This window comes from Sus scrofa, chromosome 16 (assembly GCF_000003025.6).
Source record: "Sus scrofa isolate TJ Tabasco breed Duroc chromosome 16, Sscrofa11.1, whole genome shotgun sequence".
Taxonomy (NCBI): domain Eukaryota; kingdom Metazoa; phylum Chordata; class Mammalia; order Artiodactyla; family Suidae; genus Sus; species Sus scrofa.
The window spans coordinates 48,610,106-48,622,022 of NC_010458.4; the positions used below are offsets into that span (position 1 = coordinate 48,610,106).

General features: G+C 43.4%; 2 protein-coding genes across 3 annotated transcripts in view; one reads left to right on the forward strand and one right to left on the reverse strand.

Annotated features, from left to right (window-relative positions):
* Window positions 1-11,917, reverse strand: part of MRPS27 (mitochondrial ribosomal protein S27) — a 133,508-nt gene that overhangs the window by 101,042 nt on the left and 20,549 nt on the right. The window contains exon 3 of the mRNA XM_021076728.1: window positions 10,919-10,966. The gene's annotated coding sequence lies outside the window, so the exon portion shown is untranslated. The remainder of the gene's footprint in view (window positions 1-10,918; window positions 10,967-11,917) is intronic.
* PTCD2 (pentatricopeptide repeat domain 2) overlaps window positions 1-11,917 on the forward strand; it is a 30,941-nt gene that overhangs the window by 5,092 nt on the left and 13,932 nt on the right. Inside the window, exons 3-6 of one of the 2 annotated variants that reach the window (XM_021076726.1) lie at window positions 1,698-1,845; window positions 5,966-6,083; window positions 8,986-9,064; window positions 9,483-9,574. In XM_021076726.1, the coding sequence (XP_020932385.1) occupies window positions 1,698-1,845; window positions 5,966-6,083; window positions 8,986-9,064; window positions 9,483-9,574 (437 nt within the window). The remainder of the gene's footprint in view (window positions 1-1,697; window positions 1,846-5,965; window positions 6,084-8,985; window positions 9,065-9,482; window positions 9,575-11,917) is intronic. The other variant, XM_021076727.1, reaches the window with a different exon arrangement.

Below are 11,917 nucleotides of genomic sequence, written 5' to 3' on the forward strand. Positions count from 1 at the left end.
AAGATATGGAGTTCCCATCGTGGCTCAGTGGTTAATGAACCAGACTAGTATCCATGAGGACGAGGGTTCATCCCTGGCCTCTCTCAGTGGGTTAAGGATCCGGCATTACCATGAGCCGTGATGTAGGTTACTGACAAGGCTCAGATCTCACGTTGCTGTGGTTGTCGTATAGGCTGGCAGCTACAGCACTGAATCGACCCCTAGCCTGGGAACCTCCATATGCCCCAGGTGCGACCCTAAAAAGACCAAAAAAAAAAAAAAAAAAAAATGCAAGATTTAAAGTCATCCCAGTCACATCTTTTAGATTGGAAATTGTTTAGAAATATTTAACAGAACAAATCCTCTTAAATCTGAAAGTGACAGAAGGAATGAAAATAAGAACAATAATGTGTACGGTTTCCTGGCGGTTACTGTGCGCTGGGCCCTGCGCTAAGTGCTTTACTTAGATTATCTGGGGATGACCCCTGAGGTCCGTGTCATGATCCTCACTTTACACACGGATCAAGCCACACGGACAAGTATCTCCCCACTGGATACAAGTGGCAGAGCTTAAATTTCAGTCCCTTTAACTATTACTGGTTCTGCATACGAAGAATGGAGGGTCCACTGCATTAAGTCAAACCTGTGGGGCTTCTTTTCTTCTGAATCGAGAGCAGTATCTGCCTCAGCCTCCTGAACTTGTGTTTTTAATGTGCATCGTGCCATTCCTTTAAGCAGCATTCCTTCAGAGCTCTGGGCCTTGGAGCAAATCCTGTCAACTTTTCATGGCAGCTTCTGATCGCTGAGAACAGCCCTGCCTTCTGGAAAGCAGATGCTTACTTGGTGCCTGCCTTGCCTCTCACCCCACATTCTGGCAAGAAGACAGTCCCTTCCTAGTCCTGGGAAGCAGTGTTTCCTTTTGATGTCTGACTCCTTCCACAGTTGATCAGAGACAAGTCAAGGGACACAGACCGTGATCACCTTGAAATGCTTCTGTTACTAAAAGAGGGTTTGCTGCTGTTTGAAAGACGTTTTTCACCCAGTCTGTTATGTTGTGCATGCTTTCTAACAGCTGAGCAGAGAGAGGCATGAAAACGAGGTAAAAAACTGTGAACCAAGTGTACATGAAGTATTCCTGAATCATGTGAGTTAGTCTTTATGGATTTCCAGTTCACATTTTCCTTTCAGTTTTCCTTTTTTCTTATGGGTCACTTGTATGAATTCATGGTTTTTTTTTTTTTTCTTTTTGGCCATCCCAGAGGCATATGGAAGGTCCCATGCCAGGGATGGAACCCGTGCCATGTCAGTGACCCATGCAGTGACTGTGCCATGCAGTGTCAGGCCACAGCAGTGACCACACCAGATCCTTGACACACGGCGCCACGAGAGAACTCTTCATGGGCCACTTGTAGACACAGCTCTTTGGTCTAAGCTCTGGGACATTAGTTCTCAAACTTAAAGTGCATAAGCATCATGCAGGTAGTCAAAAATGCGTGTTCTTGCACTCCTACCCCCAGAGATTCTGTGGGGAAGCCTGGAGTGTGGCCTGGGCCTGTGCTCTGTGACACAGATGCACTGCTGCTTACACCGCTCTGACACTCTGCTCTCGAAACCAGCAAGTGGTGGGCGCTGTGTGGCCCTTCGTAGTGCGCCAGGTTCTAGCCTCCCTTCTCCTTCAGGTCAGACTCCTGATAGTCTGCCTGAGTGATGGCCACCAGGGATGTGCTTTCTTGCAGAAACCTATTTGAGAAACTTGGAAGAGAAGTTGACCCAGAACAAGCTCATCTTGAAAGAGGAATTGAGAACCTTGCTTCACCTGTGTGAGTCCCGGGATGACATGGAGCTGGCTAAAAACGTCATTTACAGGTGAGGCATTTTCTTAGAGTCCTGCCACCCTCTGTCTCTTCCTGAGCAGGCTCATCCACCCCCAGTCCCCTCTACCCTGGTGACTTCCAAACCTCGTGTCCAGATGCCTGCCCTGAGCTCTGCACATTCATATTCATTCACTTAGCAAACCCTTATTGAGTCCCTATTACACACCAGGTGCCCAAGAGAGAAACACAAGTCATTCGGGCCCCAGGCAATCAGCAGCCTCTTCCCTGACTCCACTAACATGTTCCCTGGGTCTTACATTCAACTTGTGCAGACTTCTTCCTCTTGTGTGTTTCTGGTCATGCTGACCAGTCACCCTTCCCACCATCTCATGTGCCCCCATCCCTGACAGGGGAAGAAGCCCCCCTGCACCCCTTCCCTGGTGTCTTTGTCTTCTCCAGCCTTCCTCTCTCCATCCATTCTTTAAAGCTGTATTTCTATACATGGACCTGTCCATTTATAGAGGGAAATACATAGTATTTGTATATAGACTGTTGGAAGAATGTATACCAGAAGTTAACTGTGGTTCTCTGGGAATTGTACATTATATTTTTTGTTTGTCTAAATGTGGACTTTTCTGATTTCTCAAACTCATCCATAATGGACATTATTAATCTTATGATATGAAAAAAGTTAATGTTATTTTTAAAAAGAAAAGAAAAAACAGAATTACACATTTCACTGAAAATTCTAAAAACACTAAAAAAGGAGAAGGAAGAAATACACTGTCAGGGTCTGCTGTTTCAATTGTCTCTTGCTGTGTAACAAACCAGCCAGAACTTAAGGACCTAAAATGACAGCTCTGTGGGTCAGAAATTAAGGCCAGTCTCAGCTGGGCAGTTCCTCTTGGTATTGGCTGAAGTCACCTGCACGTCTGCAGTCAGCTGGTAGTGGCTGAGCAGGAAGGCCCAAGAAGGCCTCGCTTGCATAGCTGATGCCTCCGCGGCCCTGCCCGTGGCCCCTTTCTCCCCATGTAGTATCTCACCAGTCATGAGTGCAGCCTGAGCTGCCTGAGCACACAGCCCAAGTGGCACCTGCAGTCTGGTAGAGCTGCCCGGGATTGGCACATCTGCACTTCTGTCCCATTCTCTTGGTCAGAGCAAGTGACCGTCCAGCCCAGCCTCTTGGGAAGGGGAAAGGATTCCACCTCTGGATGGATGGAGCAGTGAGCATAGACAGGCCTGGGGGAACTGATGGCAGCTGTCTTTGGGGCCTGTCTACCACATACAAGAAACCACTCATAAAATTTTGATATATTTTCTCACCAATTTTTTTTATGCAAAGATTTTGTGGTTTTGGTAGGGTTTATTTTACATAGTTGTAGTTGCTACTGTGTGTATGAAGTGATATTTTTCTTGTTTTCTAATTAGCATTATAGCACAAATGTTGCTTGTTAATCCTTTAGGAATCATATTTTAATGGCTGTACATCATTCCATTGTTAGAATGGTTAGATATTTTAATTAACTGTGCACCTGTTGTTGAACGACTAAATTATTTCTAATTTTTCACCAGTATAAATAATGCCATGATGAGCAAACTCTATGCATAAAACTAACTCCTTATTTCCATTTTGGGATAGGAGGGTATGAATCTCTTTTTTTTAAGTCAATGAATTTGATTATATTTATAGTCGTATAGGGTGTGACTCTTTTGAAGCTTATCAATACAGAATGCCCGATTATTTTCCAAAAGGGATTATGCTCATTCACAGTCACTATAGGAGCAAACCGACGTCTGCTATTTCAGTATCATAAAGTTGAATCATTTGAGACCTCTGGCTTGTTTCATTCACAGTGAAAGCTCTACCCAAAGCTTTCGGATGTTTACAAAAGTAACAAAACAGGGTAACATTCTGAACACTCTTTCAACTCTTATTTTTGTCATAAATACTCAAAGTATGATTCATGACCCCTTTATTGAGGCTTGTAACTCTCTGTCTGTAACTTCCTTTCCAGTCAGGGAAGAAGAGCAGTGAGCGGGAACACAAGCTTTTTATTGAGTCCAAGATGAGAAGCAAATGAATCTCCTCATAGTCTTGACCATGTGCTGTTGTTTGGTTTATAGAGAGATTGTAGATCCTCTCACCTCAGCGTTTCTTGTCAGGAAGAGGTGATGCATTATCCCTGTGACTTTTTTTTAGCACTTTGATTAGTGTGAATGTCATTCAAGTTGGGAGATCTTTCATTTTTGCTTTGTTTTGTTTTTAATCTGGCACACATTTCTCATGAGACTATTTACTGAAATATTGATTTTCAAAGATGTTTTCCTGAGCATGCCTTACATTTTGTAAGAGGTAACATACATGGAAGACTTACTGTGTGCCAGGCACATCATCTCATTTGATCCTCACGAAAATTCTTTGAGTTCTTTTCTTATTTATGTTTTACAAATGAGGAACCTGAGGCACAGAGTGGTTAATTCATTCATAGTTACCCAATTAGTAAGTAAAATAGCTGGGATCTGAAATGTCATTTTGGAATCAGTCTAAGAATCCTTATTCACTACATATATTGCCTTTTAATAACTTAATTGTTTCTTCTTTTCCCCAGTCTTATTGAGGTATAATTGACAGATAAAAATTGTATATAGTTAGGAGTTCCTATTGGTGGCTCAGCGGTTAACAAACCCAACCAGCATCCATGAGGATGCAGGTTCGATCCCTGGCCCTGCTCAGTGGGTTAAGGACCCAGCATTGCAGTGAGCTGTGGTGTAGGTTGCAGACACAGCTCGACCTGGCATGGCTGAGGCTTTGGCATAGGCCAGCGGCTATAGCTCCAATGGACCCCTAGCCTGGGAACCTCCATATGCCACGGGTGTGGCCCTAAAAAGAAAAAAAAAAAAATGCGTATCGTTAAAGTATACAACTTGATGTTTTGATATAACTTAATTCATAACTGATAAAAATGAAGTAGTGAATATTTTTTGTAACTTACGTAATTGGATTATGAAATGTATCCTTAAAAGTACACTCATCATTCTATTTGGTAGTATCTATGTTTAGAAAAGACTATCGATAATGCTATTATGACTTTCCTCAGTGATTTCAGCAGAAGGTTAAAAAAAAAATATTTGGAGTTCCCGTTGTGGCGCAGCAGAAATGAATCTGACTAGTAAACATGAGGTTTCGGGTTCAATCCCTAGCCTCGCACAGTGGGTTGAGGATCCAGCGTTGCTGTGAGCTGTAGTGTAGGCCACAGACTCAGCACAGATCCTCCACTGCTGTGGCTGTAGTGTAGGCTGGCAGCTGTAGCTCCAATTCACCCGTAGCCTGGGAACCTCCATTTGCCACAAGTGCGGCCCTTAAAAGCAAAAAAAAAAATCTATTCTTTGATGTCATAGCTTTTTATAATGAATGAATCTTCCTAAAATCTGATTTACATGTAATCATGAGGTACTTGTTTTCTACCAGATTGTCTTTCTTGGTGACTAAAGCGGCTCTTGAAAGGAAATTTTTGGGGGATGATTTTCAGTTCTGCAGTTTTAACAGGCATACTGGCTGCTTGTAGAAATCCCAGGCCACATATAAGATATCACTGTCTTGGAAATTAGCCTATTCCTAAAACTAAAATTTTACAATTGCATTTAACTTGTTTGGTAGGTGACTGTGGGTCACATATGCCTCTCCCTGAGCCGAGAAAACCAGAGATTGGCCTAAATTGTAAAATGCGCCTGTTGTTTGTTTGCTGTCAATACGGGGATAAAGGCAGACTTGAGGGACAGAGCATCCCCGACTCCTCTTCCTCTCCAGGAGCACAGAGACGGTGCCATTCCTACGGGCTTAGAGAGGCAAGACCCCTGCTGCTCCCTGACATACACTCACACGCCTTCCAGGCAGGTTGTTGGTAAATTGGGTATATGACTGCAATCTGCATTTTCCTTTCTTTTATTTCACAGAATATGTGGGCCTTTAACAAACCCTGTTTTTTATTTAAATGCCTGGTATACTTCTGCCCTCGGGGATTCTTCTGATCATCTTTAATTATGCTTTCCCCTCCAGTCTGAGAGGATCTCATTCTTTCCGAGTCTGCAGCACCTAGCAGAGTGCTTGCCACGGTCTGCCTGTCCCTTTCCTCAGTCCCACGCCTGGCTCATTGAATCATTTTGATTACCAGGTACCATGCAGAGAATAGGAATATGACTGTGGGGGAGTATAAGTTTGGACCGCTGTTCATGAGGCTGTGCTACGAGCTGGATCTGGAGGAGTCTGCAGTGGAGCTCATCAAAGACCAGGTTATTGTCTCCCGATTGCTTTCCCTGCCGCTGTGATCACGCTGGGCTGAGAACGGGGTGTTTTCAGCCTTGTCAGGAAAGGCAGTTCTCTACACACCACTCCTGGGTTAGATTTTCAGAGAAAGGCTGCTGGGCTGAGGGCTTGCTCCTGCATCTTTTTTTTTTTTTTTTTTTCAGCCACCCCCACAGCATATGGAAGTTCCCTGGCCAGGGATTGAATCCTGGCTGCAGCTGCAGCATCGCTGGATCCTTAACCCACTGCACCAGGCTGAGGCTCGAACCAGTGTCTCCACAGACACAAGCCAGATCATTAACCCACGCCCCACAGCAGGTGCTGCTCTCCTGCATTTGTAAGGTTTCCCTGGAGTCAGTGCCTAGGAGGTGGTACAGGTCTCTTTACCCAGAGGAGTAGAAGAGGTGCAGGTGCAGGTTACAAGGTATCTCCCTACCTTGGATGTGTGGCCACGGGACTGACATCTGCTCTTCTGAGGAGCTTTTAGTGAGGATGGTTTAAGGCAAGCTGCCCTTTTAAGACCGCCTGTTCTGTCCTTCACCTGTGCTGCTCTCTCTCTCTTTTTTTTTTCAGTTTTTACTTCTGATTGAAGGCTATATTGTAAAGTGCTTTTCCAAGGCTATATTGTAAAGTGCTCTTCCGTTTTCAAAATTACCGATTTTCTTTTCCTAAAAACAAAGAGAATCGTTTGTGTAATTATTTGTTGAATATGTCCCACGTCCTCAGCCTGGGGCTAAGGCAGTGTACATGGTCCACTTCATTTGTTTCCCGCAACAGCCCACGTGAGGTAGACACCGTTGTTTCCATTTTACAGATGAGGAGACCAGAACTTGGAGACATCAGAAATTTTTCCGTGGTCAGAAACATTTACTCAGTCTGGGGCTGGGGTTGGCCACCAGACACTTTGCTTAGGGGTCTCCATAACGAAGTTGTCCTTTTGCCTCTTACTCTTTTTCATATAAAGTGTTGTGTCCATAGCGGGGCCATTAATGCTCAGCTTGCCCCTTTTTAAGGACACTCAGTATTAGAAGGATGACTATACATATTAATAAGCAGAGAAAAGGTGGTTTCAGAACAGTGTGGATTCGTTTGAGCCTGTTTTTTCCGAAAAGAAGAAACACACACACATATTTACGTTCCCCGACATACGTGTTAAAGATCTGGAAGGAGACACACTACTTACTGGTGACCTTCAGTGGGGAGAACTGGAGGAGTTCTCAGTTTTCACTTGATACATTTTTTAATTGTTTGACTACTTTACAGTAAGTAGTGTTAATGTAATTAAGAGAAAGTTTCACTGTAATAAATCATAGCCATGAGTATAACCATAAAAAAGGAACAAGAGGAAAGAAAATGATGTTTTTGTTTTTTTTTAACCCACCCACGCATGAAACATTTATGAATGGGTGAGTTTCCTGGAGCAGAAGGATAACTGGACTGGAGCCACACTGCCTAACGCCCAACCCTGCTTCCTCCCCACCCTGTGTGACCCCTGCCCCCTGCCCAGAACCCAGCAAGGCGGCCACTGAGCACATGGGGCCATGGAGCCCTTGGACTGGGGCTGGTTCAGGCTTACATGTGCCGCAGAGTAAAATACATGGCAGATTTCAAATGCTGGGCATAAAGAAAGAGTGCAAAGGATCTTATTAATAATGTTTTATATCGATTACAGGTTGAAGTCGTATTTCACATTTAGTGGGTTAAGTAACAAAGTAGTAAAACTGACTCCATATGTTTCTTTAACTTTTTAGATGAAGCTCCTTGAAGATTTAGTCACATACATGGGTCACACTTGAGGTTAGCCGTAGCTTTTTATGCACAGGGCTGCTCAGGTGGCTGCCCATCACCCTTAGCATTGACCTCTACCCCCTGACCTTGCCGCAGAGGGCTTTTGTGGTATTTCATCTCCCACCGCTGTCCCCCTTGGTCCTTCCACTCTGGACCTTCTTTCTCAGACACGCCAAGTCCGTGGCCTCAGCCTGGAAGACACACCTGCATCACTGAGGTCTCCTCTTCTCACAGAGCCTTCCCTGACCACCTTCCATCGTCTTCTCTGACCCTTTATCCTGTTGCATTGCTCTTCATGGCCCTCATTGATACATGAAATTATGTATACATATGTATATTTTTCCCCCCTGCTTGTTTTATTCACTTGTTCTTTGTCTCCCCTACCAGAATTTAAACTTTGCCAGATTATAGGCCCTACTAGAGTTTAGGGCAGGGTCTTTGTCTTGTTCATCATTTCTTTACTCTTAGTGCCTAGAACAAGGTCTGCATAGTTTGCTCTCAGATGATAACAAACTTGAACAAAACCTTTACTGGTATAATTGAATAGTATGTGTCCCATGTTCAAGGCATGAAGAACTTGAGAAGATGAGAACCACTATTTTAGTGAGTTATTTCAAAAAAGTGAAAAATCAACTCTGTCTTATTCATTTGCCAAAAGAGGATCATGGCTGTGTAAGCCTCTCTTGCCTTTGTCCTCAAGCAGACTTTTAGCTGCCATTTCACGTTAATCAGCTGCCTCTCAGGTTCCAGGACCACCCTCCCCAGGAATGATCGGCCTGGCTCTTTTCTTCTAAGCTTGGCAGAGCCATACTGTACAAAGACATTCTTCACTCTATTTCCGAAACCCAGACATCTCTTGCCGTACCTCTTGCCTCTTGTTCACTGTGCCCACTGCCAAAGGCAAGACACCAAGACAGGAAGCAGCATTTACATTTTTTAGAAAAATAGATCCTTAGCATAAGAGATTAATTAGAGTTCAGGAGGCCAAATGAATTAAATATACACAAAAATAAGTCCTAGACAGAGAAGATGCAGTATAAGGATAAGCACTTCCTCAATAATTTTAATTTTTAACCAAACTGTACTGCTTTTCTTCATTAGCATTTACGAGGTTTCTTCTCAGACTGCACATCATTCAATATTTTGATGGATACATTGTTTATCAAAGGCAAATATAAAAGTAAGTATCACAGTTTATGTTTGCTGAAAAATTCTGTCCCTGCTGGTACAGAAATTAGGATAAATGATGGCCCATGTAAAAATGACCCCTTTATTCCTGAAGAGGGGCTGAATTATGGAGACCTCATTCTTGAAGTGTGAAAACATTATTGTATCACAGGTCATGACTTAAAGACCCCGGATTTTACTTATGCTGCAATTATAGTTGGTTTTTCAATATTAGTTCTTCTGTAAGACCTGATAATTTGTTTTGAAATTTAGTTAACTGCTAAGTGACTTTGACAGGTAGCTTTTTTGTGCTTAAGTATACTTTTCAGTAGATTGTGCTAAGCAGATTGAACTGTGGGAATCAACAGTAGAGGACACTGAACTCCCCTGAATGCGTCTAACACTGCTGCCCCACTCCTGGCTGTTGGCAGGTGCATTGGAAGTAATGATTGAGATGAAAAACCAAGATGTGAAGTTCAGCAAAGACACCTACGTTCTTGCTTTTGCAGTTTGCTACAAATTGGTAAGACTGCCTTCTCTAAACTTTTAGAGCATTTTGGGTAGTGTCTGAGAGAGGATTTATTTTTTTCTCTACAAATGAAATTCTGTTCCTCTGAAGTCTGTTTTCCATCTGGTGCCGATATTTCCATTTTAAATGTGTTCATTTTTAGAAAACCCAAGTTAGCCACATCAGACAGTTTTATCATGGGAAAAGCAGTGTTATCATCTTCCGTCTTCTCTGGCATATTATAGATAATGGGAACAAGAAGCAGTGTGCTGGGTTCACACTCTGCTTTAGAGTCCTTTTGCTCTAGAGTCCTCTTGCTCATGCTGGACCTCACCAGACCAGTGTTCTCTGTCGCCCTCTCCCGTGGAAGTCCTGCCACCCTTCAGTGGTGAACCCAAGGACTACTTTGTTCCCCTCGGTGAATTTTTCTGTGATCGCCTACATTGCGTTGGGAGGGATGTCTCTCTCCTCAGTATCCCTTGATTGTGCTCTATTTTATTCACGTATGAGGCACTTAACCGATGTGCTGAACAGATGCACGTTTCATTCTCCCCACGAGAGGATAGACTCCTCGAGGCATCTTTATGTGCCCGCACCTAACAGTGCCTGGTTCACAACTGATCGTTAATAAATGTCATGTGACGTTAAAATGAATTCTCTTAAGAAACAGACTCACAGACATAGAGAGTAGACTTGTGGTTCCCAAGGGGGAGCGGGGAGGGGTGGGATGGACTGGGAGTTTGGGGTCAGTAGATGTGTTTGCATTCAGAATGGATGAGCAATGAGGTCCTACTGTATAGCCCAGGGAACTATATCCAATATCCTAGGATAGACTATGATGAAAGATAATATTAAAAAAAAGAATGTGTGTGTGTGTATATATATATATATATGTATATGTATAACTGAGTCACTTTCTGTACAGCAGAAATTGGCAAATTATAAATCAACTGTACTTTAACAAAAAATAAATTGAGAATAGAGAGCATGACATATAAATCCCTATCTCATTACTGTATCAAGACTGCTTCGTACACATGGGAAGTATTTATTAATTATGGAGTGAATAAATGGTAACTGAAACAGGGTGACCAGGGTTCCATGCATTACCGTCCACATCCATGCCGTTTTAACTCTGGGAGCTGAACAAAACCTTTTTACACTTTTAAAATGAAGGAACACCAAGCAAGGTAGAAGAACACGGCCTATGGAAAAATTTCCCTGAAAAGTACAGCAGTATCAGCTTTCCAAAACAAGACGGGTAGTTGGGTTATAGGGGAAAAAAAACCGACTTGGAAACTGAGTGATGTGAAGTCTAGTCTCAACTTGAGCACTAATGGCTTTGGAGTGGTCACTTACCTCACTTGTGAAATGAAGTATTTGGATTCGGGAGCCAGCAAGCTTTTCCTATAAAAGTCCAGAGAGTAAATATTTTAGGCCTTGGGGGCCACATACAGTCTCTGCTACCTATGGTCCCTGCCATATCTTCTTTGTTTTTATAAACCTTTAAAAGCGTAAGAACCATTTCTAGCTATAGGCTGGATTTGGCCGCAGGGTCAGAGTTTGCTGACTGCCGGATTATGAGATGGTCTTTTCCGGTCATGCCACTTGATGATTCTGTGAAACAGAAGGCCAGCAAAGACAAACAGCCCCTGAGCGTCAGTTCTTCAGCAGTGATACCCAGTTTCCTGACCTCCTCAGAGATGCCTCCCTGAGGACATACTGAAGTGGAGAGAATTCGACTCGACGACCTAGGAAGCACCAGAGGCCTCTTCTCCCCTATGGCGTGTCCAAGAATGATTTGTCTCACTCAGTGGAAGCTGGAGTTGAAAGACTAAACTGGTCAGCTGTGACAAATCCCAAGCCAATTTTGGGAACTGTTCTCTCTCATCTTTGTGAATCACCTCATGACAGACAGATGCAGTCGCAGAACTGCTCTCATAAACCCAGTCCTCCCCCAACATAGTCAAAGGGAGAAAATTCTGTTTTACTACTGCTGTCTGCTAGTCCATGTGCCACTGATGTTCTTGGATTTTTTTTTTTTAAGGTTTCTGTTTTCATGGAATTTTTTTTTTTTTTCTTTTTTGTCTTCTTCTAGGGTTGTGCCCGAGGCACATGGAGATTCCCAGGCTATGGGTCTAATAGGAGCTGTAGCCACTGGCCTACACCAGAGCCACAGCAACTCAGGATCCGAGCCGCATCTGCAACCTACACCACAGCTCATGGCAACGCCAGATCCTTAACCCACTAAGCAAGGCCAGGGATCGAACCCACAACCTCATGGTTCCTAGTCAGGTTCGTTAACCACTGCACCACGACAGGAACTCCTTCATGGGACTTTTCATGATTTACATTCAA